General features: G+C 29.2%; 4 protein-coding genes across 6 annotated transcripts; 1 reads left to right on the top strand and 3 right to left on the bottom strand.

The window, feature by feature from the left end:
* The first annotated feature begins 17 nt into the window (after window positions 1–17).
* LOC145191086 (uncharacterized) lies at window positions 18–3709 on the top strand. 2 transcript variants are annotated; one of them, XM_090066297.1, is made up of 9 exons: window positions 18–557; window positions 761–840; window positions 992–1298; window positions 1490–1609; window positions 1731–1772; window positions 1874–1960; window positions 2125–2199; window positions 2314–2464; window positions 2689–3709. In XM_090066297.1, exons 2-9 carry the CDS (start codon window positions 791–793, stop codon window positions 3591–3593), a joined length of 1737 nt encoding a protein of 578 aa, XP_089922423.1. In that variant the 5' UTR covers window positions 18–557; window positions 761–790; the 3' UTR covers window positions 3594–3709. The 2 variants fall into 2 exon arrangements, with proteins under 2 accessions (XP_089922423.1, XP_089922424.1); XM_090066298.1 differs by having other exon boundaries at window positions 105–557; window positions 2380–2464.
* On the bottom strand, window positions 3690–13960 carry LOC145191088 (actin-related protein 8-like). Of its 2 annotated transcripts, none has more exons than XM_090066301.1 (13): window positions 13452–13960; window positions 13056–13229; window positions 12817–12927; window positions 12393–12504; window positions 11461–11745; window positions 11051–11166; window positions 10536–10596; window positions 10183–10275; window positions 9840–9944; window positions 8673–8783; window positions 7484–7646; window positions 7177–7340; window positions 3690–4185 (listed from the first exon to the last, which is right to left on the bottom strand). In XM_090066301.1, the coding sequence occupies exons 4-13, from the start codon at window positions 12459–12461 to the stop codon at window positions 4021–4023; spliced, it is 1332 nt and encodes a 443-aa protein (XP_089922427.1). In that variant the 5' UTR covers window positions 12462–12504; window positions 12817–12927; window positions 13056–13229; window positions 13452–13960; the 3' UTR covers window positions 3690–4020. The 2 variants fall into 2 exon arrangements, with proteins under 2 accessions (XP_089922427.1, XP_089922426.1); XM_090066300.1 differs by having other exon boundaries at window positions 12397–12504.
* Window positions 13961–14178: 218 nt separating this feature from the next.
* LOC145191531 (uncharacterized) lies at window positions 14179–14740 on the bottom strand. The gene has a single exon (XM_090066306.1). The coding sequence runs from the start codon at window positions 14641–14643 to the stop codon at window positions 14179–14181; it is 465 nt and encodes a 154-aa protein (XP_089922432.1). The 5' UTR covers window positions 14644–14740.
* Window positions 14741–15402: 662 nt separating this feature from the next.
* Window positions 15403–18415, bottom strand: LOC145191390 (double zinc ribbon and ankyrin repeat-containing protein 1-like). Its single transcript, XM_080068475.2, has one exon. The coding sequence runs from the start codon at window positions 17979–17981 to the stop codon at window positions 15513–15515; it is 2469 nt and encodes an 822-aa protein (XP_079924601.2). The 5' UTR covers window positions 17982–18415; the 3' UTR covers window positions 15403–15512.
* Between the last annotated feature and the right edge of the window lie 1848 nt (window positions 18416–20263).

Genomic DNA, 20263 nt, shown 5'->3' with positions numbered 1-20263 from the left:
CTTAATATTTCATAAGTTAATGTGCAAACAACAAACCATTCCTAACCATTAAACAGTTGCTTTTATTTTTCTTAAAACAAACGATGCTACTTCAATCTTATCACAACCATCATCTTGTTTAGGTCCAAGGGATGAATAAACAACGTGGCTTGAGACCTCCCCTCCCTTCACCAAAATAATTTTAGGGAACTAGATTGAAAGATCTAGAGGTGAAGGGGCAGTCGAAAAATAATAACATTTGCACAGTTTTCAATAATAATTGTCTTTATTTGATGTTTACAAATATTTGTAAATGTGCATTTAATGAACATTTACCAATAATTTAATATGTTTTGTGACAGTCTGTTTTTTATTTATCTATTTTTTGCAATGTATTTATTTTGTATCATTACATAGCCTTATTGTATTGATTTACAATCATCAATAATTGTCAAGCACGAGTAACTCTGGCGAAAATTAGTTCCTGATCATATGTACTGCTACCATAGCCAAACCATCATCAATATTATTTTTCATTTTTGCCATTTTAAAGTTCATTATAACTGCTCTCCTCTCTGGTATGAGTCTGGTATTAATAATTTAATAATTAACATATATTTAATAATTTAATTAAAAAAACAGGCCGCTAAGTCTGCCTAATACTTGCGTAAATCATAAAAAAGTAATTTTTTTTCGAAAAAAACTGTCCGTTTTCACAGAGATTCAATTTGCAACTCTTTTAAGTGAATTTTTAAACAAAATTTTATAAATCTATTTATAGCATACGTTGTTTTAAAAAAGTTGTTCAGTTATGGATGAAAACGAAGCAACGAAATCAACTGCAGAAACTTTCATTGACTGGTTTGTTTTAGTGTTATTTTATATTGCTATGTGATTTCAATAATGGAGACTTTGAACTGTATGTCAGTGTATGTTTTAAGGTATTAGTTATTGAACAAGATAAATGTTAGATATTTTATTAGAAAATATTTTTAGTGACATTCTCGCATAGGAATAAAACGGCATATCTACCAGAACCTCACTTAATTACTGAAGAAGCATTTAAATCTCGTCAGCCATCTTATGAAAAGTATTTTCAACAATTTTGGAAAAAACCGGAAATTGTGGAATATAGTAATACAATGAACTCTGAAGTTACTAAAGCTGTTACAACTGGACTTGCCAATGACACTAAGTATCATCTTATAAACCTTCCCAATCGCTTCTCTTGTATATCTAAATCAGATGCGCACTTTTACATTGCATATCTTACACAACCGCAGCAGGCTGCCAATAAAGAAAAAAATGAAAAGTTTAAAGTATTTTACTGTTCACCTTTAACATTTATTGAAAAAATACGAATGCCACGTATAATTTTATCTTTATTGTATATAAATATATGTAAATGCTATGTTTAGAACATGTATCTCATCATTTCATGTTTCTTTTTCGTCTTAATGTTCTCAGAAAATTCAAGATATTAATTTACTATTTTCGCCTGCGTGTTCAGGAAATTCAACAGCGAATTATTTTGGAGCAACAAGAGTACCAGGCTTTTTTACGTCTCTCTGCGCAACATCACTTCAATGAATATCTATACTTAAATTCTGGTATCAAAGAAAAAGTACAGGTATGGCAATGGTATTTTTTTAAAATCCCCTGAAAAGGTATTCACTATAACTAAACAAAATTTAAATGAGTTAACATATCTACTATATAAAATGTTAAAGCAATCCTTTTTTTTTTTTAAGGAAGAAATTCTTAACGATGTTCTAACAGTAACGGCACAAAAGGTACGGTTTCATTTTATTTGTGACTAATTGTTAGTTGTCAACTCTCCTAGCTACATATAAATTGTAGGCTGTTTCCTATCAATAAATTGTGTCTCTTACAGGATAAATACTCGCTGATCCAAACAATAAAGATTGGACAAGATCATCAAAAAACCCCGTTTAACTTCATCGGAAATGTTTGTTCTCAGGTAGATTGCAAGCGTTTTTATTTCGATTGGAGCAAGTTATTAACAACATTATTTTGGAAATTCGCTGAGTTAAGTTATTACATACTATAACTATACACGCGCATGCGTGTGAGTTCGTTGTATGTCAACAGCTAAGCATTTTAAAATGACGTCTTGAAATATAGAAACGAGTTGATCTTCTGAAGCCTTCATCTCATTTGGAGAATCTATCCAAAAGGATGAATGTCAGCCAGACAAAGGTTTTTTTTTGTTTTTTTATTTGAAAATTTTTATTGAAAACTATTTGAAAGTTTTTTTTATTTGTAATTTGAATATGGTAATATTGTTATTACTATTTTTTATGGTGTCTCTAGTTAAGTCGCAACGAAAAAGAGATGATGGAGCTGAGCGTCTCTGAAAAATCCTCCTTTTTTATTAAGGATACCTCTTTAATAGCGATTGTTGAAAGTTTTGTAAATAAATGCGAGTGGCTAATACCTGTTACTGTAAAAGAATGCGCTGAAAGTAAGTTTAGGATTTTACCCCCTTCCCCAGCAACTTTATGATTTAGCAAATCTATGACATTGACAAATCTTTGATAATGATTATTTCTCCGACTTAAAAAGATTGGGAATGCTGTTTGCCCATTTAGATTTTTCTTTTGTTAAAGATTTCTAATTTTTAAATTGTCCTTTATTCTAATTATTTTTCATATATTTCGTCTAACATATTGTAACCTTTTTCCTTAGATAAACTAAACAAGATTGTTTTTATTAAAAAACCGTTCCCAAAAAGGAGCTTCACAACACGAGAGGTTTACGCTAAATTTTATGAAGGACCCTTAAAAGATTTTTACAGTGATTCACAGCACATCGACGAATCAAATCTTCCGTCTGTAAATGCATTTTTATGCGGTGGATTTAAAATTTTAATTGAAACGGAAGTTGATAACCTCGATCCGGTCACAAAACGCACGTATTCTTTATTACCAAAACCGGAGATGCAGTGTTCTATCGGTTTTGAACTTTTTTCAGTCGTCGAGTTATGCAAAGCTTGGTGGAAGAGCAGAATCTCAAATACTGATTATATTATATGTTCTCGGATTGATGTAAGAAAGGATCGCCTAGGGCGTACTGATATTTATTCTCGTGATATGCTGTGTTCTCATGGTTCTCCTTACAACCCAAATGTTTACTTTACATGTTTACTACAAGTGCTGGACAATTTGTCTAAATGCCAACCCGGTGAATATTTTCTCGAACACTCTTCAGAAAATAGTAATATACTTTTATTCCAAAAACACGACAGTGGTACAATCACATTGGATATGAAATATAGTGATTTAGTTTCAAAAAAAGATTTAGTTAAGGAATTAGATTTTTCATGGCTACCAATAGACTGTAATATTGGCAACCAGTTGATTCAAAATAGAGAAATACCCTGTCTGTTTCCTCAAAAAGTAAATAACGTTCCGATAAAACACAAAAAATCCAGAAAATCTAAAGCACTTAAATGGAAAAAGCACTTTACTCCGATTCCGACCGATGAGGTTGATTTTTTCAGTGAAGAAGCTCCTCGTGCCTTAGCATCAAAGAAGCGACCGAACATCAATAGACTTGCAACTAGTACGCAAGAGGACTTAATCGAATTTTGATAAGTGAAAAATATACATTGTAACTTACGGTGTCATAAAATTTACATTAACTTTATAAGAAGAGTACTTTATGGTTAATGTAAAAGTTGTCTCAACTGATAAAATTCTTGATTGCATTTATTGTAAATACCTCGTGTTACAAAAACTTTGATACAAAGACGTGGTAAATTCTCTTCACTGGTTACAAGTAACTATATATCTATAACTTTTTAATATCCCTAAGGCTCCACACCTTTAAAAAATAGCCGTGTTGAATGGTATAAAAGCTCAGAATAGATGGTAAGTTTTACTGACAGTCGACTTATCGAGTCATTCATTGTTTAAAATCTTCCAAATGTTGTTTTTTCTCAGAAAATAGCAATTCTTATCAATCAACGGGGGAGCTTGTTGATAAGTTACTTTTGTGTATCCATTAAAAGGGGTTGTTCTACGATTTATCCATATTAGAACTCCATTGAAACCCACACCGCTCTCTAACAATTCTAACACCGTATTTGTTCCATTCATTTCTGGATATCCATAACTCTTGTGCACTGTCCAATATACTTAATACAGCGCCTCCTTTCCAGCAGGTACTTCGCGGGTCGCTTTCCTAAATGGAAAAGTTCTGAACTGAAAGGTAATTTTTTACATAACTAAAATATTGCTTAAATTAATTGTATGAGAAAAACCATTACTATTACTATAAACATTATCATGTACCTAGAAAGCATACGTTAATTACAAGTGAGCTTTTTTTTTTGGCCGTTGCTACTTGAAGCGCAATGCGCTCTATGCAGCCATATGCTACTCGGAGCGCAGTAAAATAGTACGCATGCGCTAAATTTTTTTTTTTTAAAAAAACATCAACAAGAATTTTTTTTTAAAAAAAAAAAAAATTCTTGTTGATGTTAACCCTATCCCCATCCCTATCTCTATCCCTATCCCTAACCGCCTATCTAACCAGCTTTATTGTGAAATATAAATCGCACTGTTATAATAAAATAATTGCGCATGCGTGTACAATATTGCGCTCTGAGCAGTTTATGGCTATGTAGAGCGCATTGCGCTCTACGAAGACACTTCGTTTTTTTTTTACCCCAATTACAATATTATTATAGTAACACTAAACTATCACGTTGTGGTACGATTCGCACGGTGCATGATTGAATTTTTTTCTTATTGTTTATAATCATAGCGTACTTTATAACAGGCCTATTCACCGTGCCGTTGACGTCATAAACTGGAGGCGAGCTTTTTTGAACAGAAAAAATAAACTAGTTCTTTTTCTTTAATCAACAATACACAATAAAATACAATATTTATTTTTTATCAACAATATGAAGTAAAATACAAAATATGCAGTAATTATATATATATATATATACACATATATATATGTTAATATAATTATCAATTTATATATTTCAGGCACCAGAAAAAAAGATTTTTTTCTTTGTTGGCCTGTGTTATTAAATATTGAGTTTCATTTTTTTGTTTTGAAGAATACAAATTACAATAGTTTTTAAAGAATATATTTGAAAGTATAACCCCACGGTTTCTGTTCATATTTATTTAGTATGATTCAGCAATAAGCATCGTTAGATTGCACAAAGAAGAAATGCATGTATTATCAGCTACTTCACGAAACATTATATACCAATATATTACCCATTGACATACCAAATCACTAGGCACTGTTAATCCCCCACAACTGTTTTTCTTAGTAAAATCTCTGAATTTCTCATAATAAAAATACGAGTCATCTGAATCTTTATCATTTCTGACAATATATCCGGCTATGCAAATCAGAATCATTTTGACATCTATAGATAATATTTTTTTCTAATTCTCGCAAGTTATCAAATATCAAACATTTTTGAATTTGAATTGACTTCACACACAGGAAGCATTTTACATAAAAATTTGGGTCCACCAAACAAAGTTACTACCATAAACCTTAAAACAGTATTAGCAAGAACACTTGGATTTTTAACTGCTTTTCCAAAAACTGTTCTTCCATTGAACTGCAACATAGACTTAACATAAACTTCATCTAATATCTGTTAAATTTGAAAAAACCTTTTGTAGATAAATATTCTCATGAATAGACTTCACTTTTGATAATAGTCTTGTTTATTTTGTAGTGCTAGGAGTCTCTGAGATGATTATATGTAGCACGTGACATTGCAAAGCACTCAAATGCTCTTATCATTGTTTCAACAGAATACTTTTTATTGGTAACAAGTTTTGAAAAAAATTACTGTTGAAGAATATTTTTTTGACTACTTATCTCATAAGTATTTAAAAATCGAACAGCTTCTACAATATGGGACCATATATTCAATTCTGTTTTTTGAGAGATTTTTATTATACAATTAACTCAACAGTGAAATGATTCATAATGAAAATTATTATCTACTTTCAGAACAAATAATGACACCAATGTTATGAAAGAACTCTAATGATTGAATCAATACTTGATTCTCTGTTTTAGTATGAAATAGTATATCAACTCCATTAAAGTTGTAGTTTTCTATATTTGTTTTCAGATCATTAAACAATTTTATAACGTATTTAAAACTGAACTCAGACAATTCGTCAGGTTGAAAATTTCTAGTTTCTGAATGAGTTCTTGAAGTAGTTCTGGGACCAGCAGATGGCATAGGAATTAAACTTGGTTTTACACAGGTAAACACAGATGTGGATCACGAGGTTTTCCTTTGCCATAATTTTTTGTTGAAACGTATCCAACAGGCCAGTGCCTTTCGCAAACGTATCCAACAGCCCAGTGCCTTTCACAAACAATATTGTCACTTGGTATAACAGCCACTTTTATAACAACTACTTTTTTCTTTCTTCTGGTGTTCGAGGAAGGCCAAAAGTTTTTTCTTTGGAGCTTTTATCATTATTTCCGTTGCAATATGTGACACAGCATTTACGATCCATATTTATTATAAATATTATTGAACACTTAAAAATTTTGACTAAATCATTTAGCAGGACCTTCAACGCTTCACAAGTATCAAAATTTGGAAATACAAATGTTTGCCTCAAGTTTTTGACGTCATCCGCACGGTGAATAGGCCTGTTATAAAGTACGCCATGTTTATAATATATTTGTATATAAAAATAATTACGTCAAGTTTTTGTTGTCTGCACATGACTTAAATTTTTGTTGAATTGCAAAGATAAAAGAAAAATGTAAAAATTACATTTGCAAGCCTACATCGTTGTGTTCTGCGTTATAAATCATGAATATGTTTTAAGTTCTTGAAAAAGGTCCAAACGTAAAGTTTAATTTACATTCAGTGCTTTCAAGATTATTTTTATGGCGTCTGTAAAAAGGAGAAACTTTGGCATAAATCTTTTTTGTTTAAAAATAATTAACGTATATTATGCTATAGTTATACTAAACACTCAGTAATCTATTACGATAGATAGAATTCTCGTAGATTCTTAAAAGAATGAACGGCTATTTACGATTTACGGTACACTAAATAGCCATTTTATGTTTCTTTAAGTTGAACGAATATCATTTTAATATTTCTCCTTTAACACTCCTAATTTATTGTATTTCTTCTTTTTAAAATCAATATATTACCTTAGGTCTGGCGATTACTTCCATTTGATCTTTTACAAATTGATAGTGAGTAGGAAGCTGAGCCTGCAGGCGCTTTAACAGGAATTCGTCAGCTCCCTTAAAACTCAAACCACCTCCAATCAAAAGTACAGTTCCATACATCTTTCGCTTTGTTTCTAAGTTATCTAAATAAAGCAAGTAAAAATAAAAATCAGTTCATCGAAATTGTTAAAGCATTAGGCTCTTTAGAAGATCTAAAAAAAAAAAAAAAAAATGCAGAAAAAATCAATTAGAATAAAAATCATGGGATCAAAAAAGGATGTCTTACTGCAACTTTCAATGGAGTACATTATGGCTTCATCCAACGGCATGCCTTGATCTCTTATGGGATCTAATCGCAAGTGCTCTTTCGGCATACATGGTGGAGGAGTAATGTACTCTTGAGTTTCCTCTCCATCAATTTTTGATTTCTTTGCATCAATGTCTCGCTTCTGTAATGGATAAAAATAATAATAAAAAAAAAGAAGATATTTTCATATTTTTCATAAACTACTAAGAATAATGTATACAAAAACACAATCTAACAGCAAAGTTGCGTTCAAAAGTATTATTACTCGTTTTTGCTTAAAAAAAAAAAAAATTGAGAGCTGGTGGAGGTCATTTGTTTATTTTACATTCAATGAACATTAGTTACAGTCTAGTGCAATATACATTAGTTAGTCTAGTGCAATATAAAATTTTGATTGGATTTTGCATTAACATATTTTAAATAATAACTTTTCAAATTTACTCGAGTCAAAAAGATTTTTAATTTCAATTCGAAAAAAAGAAGTGAAAATAGAAATGAAAAAATGAAGATAACTTACAAGTTCATATAAACATAAGTTCATAAAATTTGTAATTATATTAATCAATATTTGGTGGCAGAGCCTTTTGAAGCAATCACAGCGGCACATCTTTGAAGAATTGAGTCGACAAGCTTAATTAATTTGTATATAGGCTTATTTTTCTATTTTTAGTGTAAATACTTTTACACTTTTTTCCCATACTTTGTCAATCAATATTTGCTAATGTAGTTTTAGCAAGATTTGCAATCTAAATAATTGAAATACCACACCAGCCTATGCCACCTATCATCCCAAGAAATATAAAACGCTTAATTGATAAAGAAATTAGGATCAACAAAAACTTGGATTCATGCTGTGTAAATATCAAAAAACAAAAAATTGAGGAAACTTTTTTCAAAACTTGAAAACTGTCAATCAGTAAGCAAGTGTTGAATAGTACAATAGATATTGTCTCCATAGTCAAGCAGCCATGGCTACATTTTTTGTTATAAATGATTACAAATGAAAACCATAATAGAAAAAAAAATCCATTGCATTTAACAATCAATTGTAGGGCTATATTTATATGATTGTATTTTGCAAAAATGCATTTTTATGACTGCTATTTGGGGAGTGTAAAACCTTAGTACTTATTATCATGTTACAAGTACAAAAATCTATCCCAAATACCTCAAGAAGATATCTATCATCCATTAAATCTTCAGGATCATGATCAACATCTGAATATGTCTCAATTAATCTGCTATTAGTAATACCAAAAAGTAATGGGGTAAATATGGCCTAAAAGAACAAAAATGCAGGTAATATTCAGTTTCTTATTACAAAAATGCAGGTGATATTTAGTTTCTTATCACTGAGCATCAGCATATGGTTTTTTGGTTTTAAAAAAAATAGCAAGTAATAACCATTTTTCATATTTTTTTTAAATAAATAGAATTTTTCTAAGTTTATTAAAATAGAACTCTTGACACATTTAAAGCAGCAATTCTTATGATCAGAAAAGTTTATCTTCATCCATAAACTTATCATTTAAAACATCCATAAATTTATCATTTAAAACATCCATAAATTTATCATATAAAGATAAGTTTTATTCGATCAGTAATTCTGTAAAATGTCTTAAAGAGTTGAAACAAAATAACATAAGGTTGCAAGCATTGTTTTTTTTTTTCTGGAATCTTATAGCATTATATTTCTAAATATACAAACTAATTTCAACTTGATTCATTTTAAACATATAAAGTTATCATTCATTAAAAACCAAAAAAATCAAATGATGATGCTTACTTATTACCATGCCCTGTAGTAAGAAATTTTTGCAAAATTGAAACAGATTTTTGCAAAATTGAAACAGTAGTTTCTTTCATTTTTTTCTTAATTTCTTTTTTGTGTATCTATTGCAAAAACATTTGCATTATGAATTGACTTGACGATTGAGCCTAAGACTACAGATGATTTTAATTAAACTAATTATGAAGAAAATACTTAACTTGTATTATCTAGATGTTTGAATCTAAAAACGTTTGTATTTAGTACTTATATTATATACTTATAAATATATTGTCATTAAGCAAAAACTATTTTCCCAAGAAAACTTTCCAAAATTGCTACTTGTTAAAGATTTTTTAAAAAGGAAATCATAAAACATAATTTTTTTGTAAATATTCAAAAGATAAATTCGTACAAAAATTTTCCTCCCAAGGCATTATGCCATGCTCAGGATTTATGGTATATGCTGTAAATTGCACATAATGTAAACTTAAATAAAACAGTGGCAATTAAATTATGAAAAAAAAAAAAAAAAAAAAAAAAAAAAACATTTCTATGTATTCTTACAACTGGAGCAAGCAGAGGTTCATCTCCAAGTCTTAACTTGTAAACATGTGTGCTTTTATCTGGAGTAATTACTTGAAATTCATGAACCTGACCTGATGGAAGTGCCTACATAAAGTAAAATACACTTTTAAAATAGTGTTAAAAGGTTCTCTATATTTATTTTTCTATATTTTGGTTGTTATTTTACTTTGCCTCAATCAAAAATGGATAAAGGCTTATAACTGGATTTTTAACTTTTTTTACCATAATATTTGTCAAACAAAAATATTTGTTTACAAATTGTCCCGCTAGCACCATCAACTTGATTTACATATAAAAAAATTTACCAAGTCTCATCACTTACCAAAGAAAGGTGACAGAATGTTTCTTTAAGTTCTTGAAGTAATTGCAGATCAAACATGTTGTTAACATCAAGAGACTTGTAAGGAAAGTTTATCTAGAAAACACAAAAAAATATTCACAATTTGAAACATACATACAAGAATAAAGATATCTATATATATACATTAGAATATTTTGGGAGCTTTTGAAATACAGATTTATGTTGGTGTAAATAGTAATAGGCTGTTTTTAATGTAATTAAATAATGCAACCCTTAAATATCAACTATAGACATCTTAAACATCCACTAAGATAACTTAAATTCCAACTAACTTAATAAGTAAACACAAAAAAGCCATTAGAGATTGATCTTACAGATTTCAAAAGCCAGTAGAATGTCCTTGTTATATCATTTCCTCCATAGTTTAACTGTATTCTAAAGTAAATTTATAGCCAATCATCTATTTCTTCACTACAAAATATCAACCTCCATTTAATTGAGTCTGTAAAGTTAAAATAAGAGAACATCTCTCTAGCTTAGGCAACAAAAGGTGTAAAGGTCATTATTTGTTAATTTTACAAACTAGTTAATATAAAGTTAACAATAAAGTGTTTTGAGTTGTAATTGCTCAGAATCATAAATGGGACAAACTCTTTTATCCAGTTCATAACTTAAGATCAAAATTTGTAGAAAACAAAAGACCCGTTTCAGTCTAGTAAAAATGGGAATTTAAAAATTACAACAAAGACTGAAGTAACCTTTGAATCCATTAAAATAAATTTTACTCATGGTTGCAGTAGCCTTGTTGTTGAGAGTTTATGATTTTTAGTTTAAAGAATTATATTGAAATTGTATCTTTAAGGAAAAGATTCTAAATCTTGATCTTTACCTGGAGCTTGGAACTGATATTCCATCTTCAACACAACATATGCTTGTTTTTTCTGCCCCCACATCAACAACACATGCAGAAGGTAAACCACTACCAAATGTACCACAAACAGATTCCTGAACAACAAAAAATTTAATTTTAAGCTGTTATTTAAAAAAGTAAAAAAACGTGATTTTAAAAATATTTTATAAGGTTATTTAATACAATGACTGCAGTGTTGTTGCAATTAAGATAAATTCTGTCAAGGTTAAAACATCTTAGAACATTTTGAGTAAGATGTATTATAAAGCAAGTTCACATTCTGCATCATAAAACTGAAGATCTTAATGACTAACACTTAAGAGTAAACTGGAAAATTTTAATGTTCATAACACAACTAAACTCTCAAAAGTGTAAAAATGAAGTTGTACCTGGTGTACAAGGACGCATGAAAATTTCAGGCCATTCAGAATAACATCAATAAGTAATTTTGCATGGTTCCTATTGATCATATCTGGCAACAGTAAAACAGCACGATAGTAACTTAAATCCTTTAAAGGAATATCCAAATACTTCTCGATCGCTTTTCCCCATAATGTTTCCAGGTCGGTGGTAATGGACGAAAGTGAACCACCAATACCACTATGGGTGTTCAGTTGTCCGAATTTCATGGGCCACCTGCAGTTGTATGGTGCATTGGGAGGAAGTTTTAATGCCTGTTCAACAAGATTAAACTTGGTTGCTTATAATTCTACATTTTGTATTATGTAAATAAACATTCTTAACATATAAATTTGTTTGAACTTCTGATGAAAATGTCTATCAAAATATTAAAATAAAAAAGCCCAAAACAAAAGAGTTAACACTTGCAATAATCAAAAAGCTTCTAAAGTTATGCGAGTAAATCAACTTCTAGGTTGATTGACTCGTACAACGTTATCAATTATAACAATAACATCGGTTCAAATGAACATTTTAATTCAAACAGGCTCAGTTATATATTCTCTTATCTAGAATATTTTCAGCTATAAAAGATTTTACTTTGTAAGTCAAAAACAAGCTGAACAAAGATACAAAAAGAATCAACAGATCAAAAACAAAGATTCAAAAAGAATCAGCAGACCTAAAGATCGTGGTGATTAACACAATCTTTAGATTTGCTGATTACAAAACTTTGAATTATAACTTTTATCTTTGATCAGTTGATCAGTAGAAAGTAATTAATTTGAAAGAAGATACCAAAATGAGCTAATGTTGGTCGAAAGTTGGGAGCAAAATTATTTTTGCTTAAAGAAGGTTTGGACATTGTTTGAATTAACACAATTTTCTTACAGCATTCACATCATAATATATATATATTAACCTGCCTGATCACCAATAAGATAGTCACAGTTGTCATCATTTGTATCAGCCCATGACACAGATCCATCATTTTCAGTTATAACAGGAAGTACTTGCGCATTATATGCTGCAACCTTACAATGAAAAAACCTCCTAACTTAAGATAAAATTTAAAGAAAGAAAAAATAATAATTTTCTTTGATTGCAATATATTATATTAGACAATAGTTATTACAAGATATTATTTAATACATTACCTACTACAAGATGGTATTTTAAAAAATATTTAGGTGTTTCAAATTGTTGAGGTGAAAAAGTAATTGAATGCTTTATTGAAATTTTTTGTTTATCTCCTAAATTATATTTAGTTATAGTAACTTTTTAACTACTAAACCACAAGAAATATTTTTAACTACTAAACCACACTTGGAAAGTTCTTGTAGTACCTCAACTGATGTTGTCTTGTGTTTCCTAAAACCTCCACTAATCCTCATAGCATTAATGAAGCTTTTTGCTGCTTGGAAACCTCTGAGATGCATCTCTTCACTGTTTTTCTCCTTTTTTAAAGTAAATAAGTAAAATACAAAAGAAAACTAATGACACAAAGATTTAACAAAACCTCTGGATGAACTCATAAGATCAACTTAAAATTTTGAAAAAATAAAAAATTTAAATTGTAGCCTACAAAAGTTCCATTTCTTGATAAAAAGTTATAGTTAGATTCTGTTTTAGTAGTATTGTCTCTGATCTTTCGAGCAATAACATGAGGTATTGATTGAGCAAAATGGTCTGTAGCACGCCCAAGTCGAAGTGTACTTGAACCAGGATGCAGCACAACAATTGTTGCACCTTGAATAGGCTAAAGAATGAAAAAAGGATAACAGTAAAATTAGTATATTTTCTAATGTAATTTACAAATGTAAATCATTTAACAGAGAAATGATATAGTGAAAATTGATCATAATTAGAGAATAAAGTTACAGATGCTACATATATTTAATTGGGTTTAATGACTGTTTTAAATCAATTTAAATATATGCAAAACTTGTAATTATATTCTAACAATATTTAGTCTTTGCACCTCACTGACAGGCTCTGTTGTAACTGGTCGTTCAGTTTTCACAGGTCTTGGCATTTTAAAATGTATATGAGTCAGCCATTTACGGAGAAATTATCAACCAAGTGATGCTTAACTAGAGTGCAGGAGAATAAACAAGTATTTTTTTTAATCATTTTTATAGAGGTTTGTTGACCTCTATAACTTTCTTAAGTTCACATAGAAAACAGTTTTCAGAACAGAATAAATAAAAAAAATAACAGAGAAAATAAGAATTATTTTTTGTACTTTTCCTACCATATATTATTTTTTTAACAAAACTTGTTTACTTCAGTTAGTTTCACATGACATAAAATGGTTTTTAAATCATTTTAAAAATGTAGCAAAAGCTAAATAAATTATCATTGGGTTATTCTTAAGAGAAATTATTACTAATTGAAAAATTATTAAATTTAAGTTTCTGCTATGCAAAAACATTAGATCTCTAGAATCAAGACTCACACTTTACATATGCTTCTTAAATAAAGGACTTCAAAACAACATCAATATATATAATAAAAATTCTATACATTGTTATAAAAACCAGATACTGTAATAATCAACATTTAAAAAAATTTGAAGCTTTGTATTTTTGTATTCAAGAATCTGAATAATCGAGAACAATCAAGAATCAAGCAATGTCAAAAAATAAAACAAGCACATAAACAACATCTACCTGCACATTTAAAAACAAAATTCATTTAAATAAAATTTATTTTCTTGGACTAAAATTTTTTCTCTTAGAATACAACTCTTTTGCTGTTTTGTGTAGTAATGATTCAGCTTGTATACTTAATTGATTTTTAGTTGTAATTGGCTTTTTACATTCTTGTTTTGCAAGGAAAATTCTTATTGAGGGAACTTTTCTTGTAACTTCTATTGAGTCTAGACATTCATCTGACTTTGGTACCCATATTCTTTTATGTGCTGTATAAAAAATCTCAATAGTTTGATTAATGTCTGAAAAACTTGACTTTAAATCTTCTGCTATATTAACAGCTTGTGTCACCCAAGACCCTTGTGCTAAAATAATTACTTTCTTCCAGTCTTCTAAAAGTTTTGAACAAGCTTTAAGATTGTATTTGTATCTTCTTTGAGAATTAATTTCAAATTCATACTCCTTAAAAACTGGTATTGGTTGCTTCTCATTATTTTCTTGAAGAACATAGTTTTCCATTTCTTTAACAATATCAAAGTTTTAAAAATGGAATTATATTCAGGATTAAAATTTATTAACAGAACTTTAACAAAAAACTGTAAATAAAAATTTTGTTTTTTCTTGATTATGTCTTAACCTTTAAATAAAAAGGTTAAGACACCTTGAAAAGAGCTCAAGAGTAACTCTTATTGATGACATATGATAGTAGGTATATTTTACATTTAGAAACATTGTGGATTTAAAAAGTATTATGGTATATTTTAAAAAAAATAAACAGTTATTTGTGGAAAAAAATTCTCAGGTTTTGAACTTTTAGCCAAAAGAGTTTAAAATAAATTCTAACATTGCTTAAAAATAAAAAAAATTTGTTTGAAAAAATTGCAAATTTATTTATTACTCCTCATAAATAAAATTACATTTGAAAAATTTGATAAATATTAAATATTTAAAAGCTGCTGAAAATTATAATTAATTGCATATTTTTATTAACAACTTTTAAACACATAAAAAAGACACTTAAATAAAACCGTACAAGAGATAAGAAATAAAATTTTAAAATTTTTATAAAAAATATAATAATAAATCCATCATAATCATTACTACCGTGTTCACAACTGACAGTGGTTTTAAAAACATTTAATAAACAAATTGTAAACTGAAACAAGCTTTGCAAACTTTGAGGAAATAAATATAGAAACTATTAGATTATTTCCTTAATCAGTTTAAGTACATACATATATTATAATATTAAAATTTTTTAAATAGTAAATGATAAAATTTGTTCAAAGAAGACACAGTAAAAAATATATTTCACTTTTAAAACAGAACTGTCACATATTTGCATCCTATCTACAACTTTTATTACACATTTATTAATCTAATTCAAGCTATATTTTAATAATATCTTTCAATAAATTGTTAGAAGTGTGCTTTGTAAACTTGCTAATTAATCCATCTATTCCAGAATCAATTGCCAAATCATATGCAGATTTTCCTTTTTTGTTTTTCACATCAGGAGAAGATTTATTAAGAAGCAATATTTCAACAGCCTCTTGGCCAGAAATTCCCATGCTAACAGCTTCATGAAGAGCAGTGTTCTCTTTAGACCCAGATAATTGATCTACATCTGCCCCAGCATCAATAAGCAATTGAAGTAAGCTAAACTTCTTGTTTAAAACACATAATTTTAACAGCGGAATATCATTTTCGTCAACAGAGTTAGGATCAAAGTTTGCAGAACTTACCAGCTCCTCAAAGCTTTGTTCATCTACAGGTTTTGTTGAAGTAATCATTTTTAACACTGATAAACTTTCTGAAGATAGCTTAGCTAACTTACCTGCAACTCGTTCAGCATCAATCAATTTCTTAGTTATTTTTTTTTCAACAGGATCCAAGCTTGCTTTTCCTTTAGCTGAACTTGGTCGAGACCTGGGTGAGGATGATGAACTTATTTTTCCTTTAGAGTTTCCTGCTATAGCATTTTTTAGAGTTTGAACTGAAGGATCTGAAGACGTTGTGACACTTTTATTGAGTTTGTCTTTTTTAAAACCGAACTTAAATACAAATGATAACATATCTTCTTCATTAGACTGATGAACTTCTGCTGACTGTAGACTTGATAGAACACAATTACTAAAAGAATCTCTAAACGCAATATTATTTTGAGTGTAAATCTTTAACTGTTGGCTAATATGATCAACTTGTTGTCTCCAATAACCATTGCCAGGACTTGTTTTTTCTACACTTTTAAAACCTTTTGTACCATTTAAGAGACCTTCACCAGCCTGTGTAAAAGTACTTCGAGTTTTAGTTTTCAAAATCTTTTCAACAGGAATTTCACGCCAACTAGGATTATCTCCACATGATAATGATGCAATCATTTCCATATTATTGCCAGAGTTACCTTTAATTTTAATGTCACCATTGTTTATTTTGTCTTCAAAATTTTTTCGAATTGGTGTTGATATAGGCTTCTTGCAAGAATAGCAAGATCCTGCATATAAATCATTTATAGACAAACAACCAGCACATCTAATATTAGTAGAATTAGAATGAGGTTTTGACCCACACCAATCACAATACCTTGCATCTGCACTATTGATTCTTTTACATGATGGACAAATTACAAAATCATCATTAGAAGGATGAGGTGCAGGGTCAATATCCTCTGCTGTAATCAAACTTTCTTCACAAACAACACATTCTTTAACTTGTGCTGAGTTAGTTGACCTGCAGTATTTGCAAATAATAGTTGATTTATTAGATATTTGGGTTTGTAATATCAAGTTTTCACCACATGAATTACAGAACTTAGAATCATAAGGTATATCTACAACACATTTAGGACATGAAATTTTTAATTCATTTTGTATTACTTTTGTTATTTTTGGCAAAGGAGATTTACAAACTGCACAAAACTTAGCATAGAGACTATTCATTTTTTGACAAAAAGTACATTTCATTAGCTCAGTTGGAGAATTAGGTACATAACCAACTTTGTCCACCACCATATTTTTGTTGCAAACAACACATTCATCAGATTCTTTAGATTTATTAGAGCCACAATATTTGCAAATAATAGTAGAGTTTTTAGAATACTTAACAAAATCTCTTTGCATTAAGGATTCACTCAAGTTACTACAATAGTTTGCATCACACTGACCAGTAGCACCACATGTTGTGCACAATTTTGAAACTTGAAATAACTTTTTTTTAAAATCTCCAGGTATAGGAGTCAAGAAAGAACTACATCCAGTGCAAAATCGAGCAAATAGATCTGATCTTAATTTACCACAATGGAAGCAATGCATTAAATCATCAACATCCTCTACTTTTGGAGAAGATACTATATCAGAAGATATCATAACTTTTTGTATAACATCAGATACATGTCTTTCAGTGTTTTTGTTTTTTCTCGCAACATTTTGTTTAATAACTTTTTTGAATAAATGTCGTGAAGGGTCACTAGAAATTTTCTCATCATCCTGTACTTTCCATGAAGTTTTAGACAACTCATCTTCTTCACTATCTTCTTTAACTGCAGCTACTTGAAAAATTTTTGTGTTCACCAAACTCTCTCTAGTGCCATCTTTTAACACTGCTATAGCTTTTAATGTTTGCTTGCCAGGAGGTAAAGTAAAAGGTTTTTGATATTGGTATGTATTTACTAGTCCAATCTTTTTAAATGGATCAGGTTTTGTTCCATCAAGTGTGTAAAACAACAAACAATCAGGCATACTTGAATGTAATTCAATTAGTGTACTTGTTTCGATTATACCTTTTCGAGTTCCAGAACTTAATTTGTTTGGTGCTATCAACGGAATAATAGTAGGAACAGCTATGACCCCAGCAGCCATTTTCAATATGTTATGAATGATATGAAAATCATAGCAGAAAGATAAGACAATTTTTTTTGGATAAAAATAGCTTTTCTATTACTTTTTTATACCTATACACAAGAAGTACAATATAGTTTAACTCCAAAAAGAAAGATACAAATTAATTCAACATCGATTTCGTCAAAAGCTTTACTAAGGTACATATTATCTTGTTGTTTTTCTCGATTGAGTACAAAAATTGGAAACTTATGTGGTTACTTAATTAGAAATTACTATAATACTTCATAATAAACTTAAACTCAGAATTTCCTTTAAAAATCTAGCTTTATTTGATACTTCATATTTAACTATCAAAAAACCCTAATATGGAACGAAGTAACCATATTTGTTTCTGTATCCATGTAATGTGTCATAGATATATAAATAAACTTTCTTCATAACGAAAAGTTTTCCGATATAACGTCATTTAAGAGCTTGGCCATATTATGGCCAAGCTCTTAAATGACGTTATCACGGCAAAAAAAAAAAAAAAAAAGTTCTTAAAGACAGTCTACAAAATCCACTAAAAGCATATCAAAAAAATGGCACATTCTTATTAGGAAGTCTTAATAAGATAGTGGCATTTTGTTGTTGTGCTTTTTGTGGTTTTTTTCTTCTTTTTTTTTTTGCCGTGAATTTGGTTAGTCCCTAATTGTAAAGGTACGACAGCTTATGCTCGTTTATGCTCGCACGAACACTAAGATAAACTTGCTTATGTCCAAATTATTTCCACAATACATTAGTAGAAAAGAACTTTTTTACTTTATACTCCAAGATTAATACGCAACGGCTGTCTTATGTTTATATTTAACGGATTTTTCGTATTAAACTTAATTTTGAGTGCGCATAAGACTTTTAGAGTATATTTTAAGACCATAGATTTTTTTAGAAAGTCGAATGTGAGTAGTTCTCACATGAAACAAAATGAGAATTCATTGCAAAATTTCAAAACAACTTTTCACTTAGGCATCGAATTACCAATAGGGTCAAAAAAATATTCTAATAATTTTTAAAATAGCGACATCTGAGAAAATTATAGCTATTTTAGTAATTTATAAAAGCCAAACCATTATTTGTTTACTCTGTTTTCATAAATAAATTTCTATTTTTTAAAATTATTTAAATCTACATTGTTAAAATCTTGCAAAAAAGTTGTTAGTATTTTTAAAACATTACCTAAATCAAAGTTCAATTTCAACCTTCAAATTAATAAACCTGGAGGTAATTTGTATTTTTTCCATTTTAGTTTTTCCATTTCAGTATTGATATGAAGTAATTTTGTTGGTTAACAATTAAAAAAGGTTTTTAATTTTTTTTCCGATTTTTTTACACTTTACGTTTACACGAAAATCTAGAGTTTCAGATAAATATTAGGTGTGAAAGTCTTTTATCACAATCCAAAAAGAAGGTAAAAAAGGAAAAATAAGTTTTCATCTAAAAGGTGCATGTTCTCAAGCCTTTAAAAAAAAAAAAACAACATGAAAACACGAAGCAAATTTTTTGAGTTAATTTGTCTTGAAAGCATTGCTTTCACTCCAGCAGTGAACATGAAACTTGCAAATATTTTTCTTCCCTGTCCTTGGTGCAAAACCTCTAAAAATGATTTTGGAAACCAGGAAGTTTAAGGATACTTAAGATGATTAGATCCAAAATCATAAAGTATCAGTGATCATGTTAAGAAATCAAAACAAGTTACAAAAATTGTGCAAACCTCCTTCTGCCAGATCTTCCTGGTAAATCAAAGTTTCTCGATATTTTGCCAATCACGGGGCTGCACTTGATGATTTAGTAACCATCCTTAGTCAAAGCAATTTTTGTTATTTGAAAGATGCCAACTGGTCATGAAAATCTAGCACCTAAAGGACACCAATTCATTGAGGAGAACTTAATGGAAACAACTTTTGCCTTGTAGAAGAATTATTCAAAACTTGAAATATTCAATGGAGTAAAACAGACAAGCTTTGGGAAGACATGTCTATATTTTCTAAAGCTCTCGAAACTTTAGTTACACCAAAAGTTCTAGTTAAAATTCCGAGAGCTTTCTATCCATTCTCAAAGTTAAATTTAATTTTAAGAGAGGATAAAAAAAGTATGACATTTTTCAGCTGAAACTTTGTCCGTCTCTACAAAAGAAAAAGAACTCAGTTTTGGTGAACGAGAAAGGAATTTTATGTAATCTGAAAGTTATTCTAAAATACATATTTCTAAAAAAAGGAGATTTAAAGATGGTTTGTGCAAAAGAACCATCAAAGATTTAAAGA

Source organism: Hydra viridissima, unplaced genomic scaffold (genome assembly GCF_058129835.1).
Source record: "Hydra viridissima isolate aposymbiotic clone 2 unplaced genomic scaffold, HvirCarnegie_v1 scaffold_11, whole genome shotgun sequence".
NCBI lineage: Eukaryota > Metazoa > Cnidaria > Hydrozoa > Anthoathecata > Hydridae > Hydra > Hydra viridissima.
The sequence above is the reverse complement of the archived record's forward strand: the minus strand, read 5'-3'. Positions and strand labels throughout refer to the sequence as shown.

Coding starts and splice junctions, on each gene's coding strand:
- LOC145191086 (XM_090066297.1), top strand. CDS start 791: ATGGATGAAAACGAAGCAACGAAATCAACTGCAGAAACTTTCATTGAC. Junction 1,610..1,730: donor GTATCAAAGAAAAAGTACAG/GTATGGCAATGG, acceptor TTTTTTTTTAAG/GAAGAAATTCTTAACGATGT. Junction 2,465..2,688: donor TGTAAAAGAATGCGCTGAAA/GTAAGTTTAGGA, acceptor CTTTTTCCTTAG/ATAAACTAAACAAGATTGTT.
- LOC145191088 (XM_090066300.1), bottom strand. CDS start 13,505: ATGCCAAGACCTGTGAAAACTGAACGACCAGTTACAACAGAGCCTGTC. Junction 10,276..10,535: donor TCTACTGGCTTTTGAAATCT/GTAAGATCAATC, acceptor TGTGTTTTCTAG/ATAAACTTTCCTTACAAGTC. Junction 7,341..7,483: donor GTACTCCATTGAAAGTTGCA/GTAAGACATCCT, acceptor TGCTTTATTTAG/ATAACTTAGAAACAAAGCGA.
- LOC145191531 (XM_090066306.1), bottom strand. CDS start 14,643: ATGGAAAACTATGTTCTTCAAGAAAATAATGAGAAGCAACCAATACCA.
- LOC145191390 (XM_080068475.2), bottom strand. CDS start 17,981: ATGGCTGCTGGGGTCATAGCTGTTCCTACTATTATTCCGTTGATAGCA.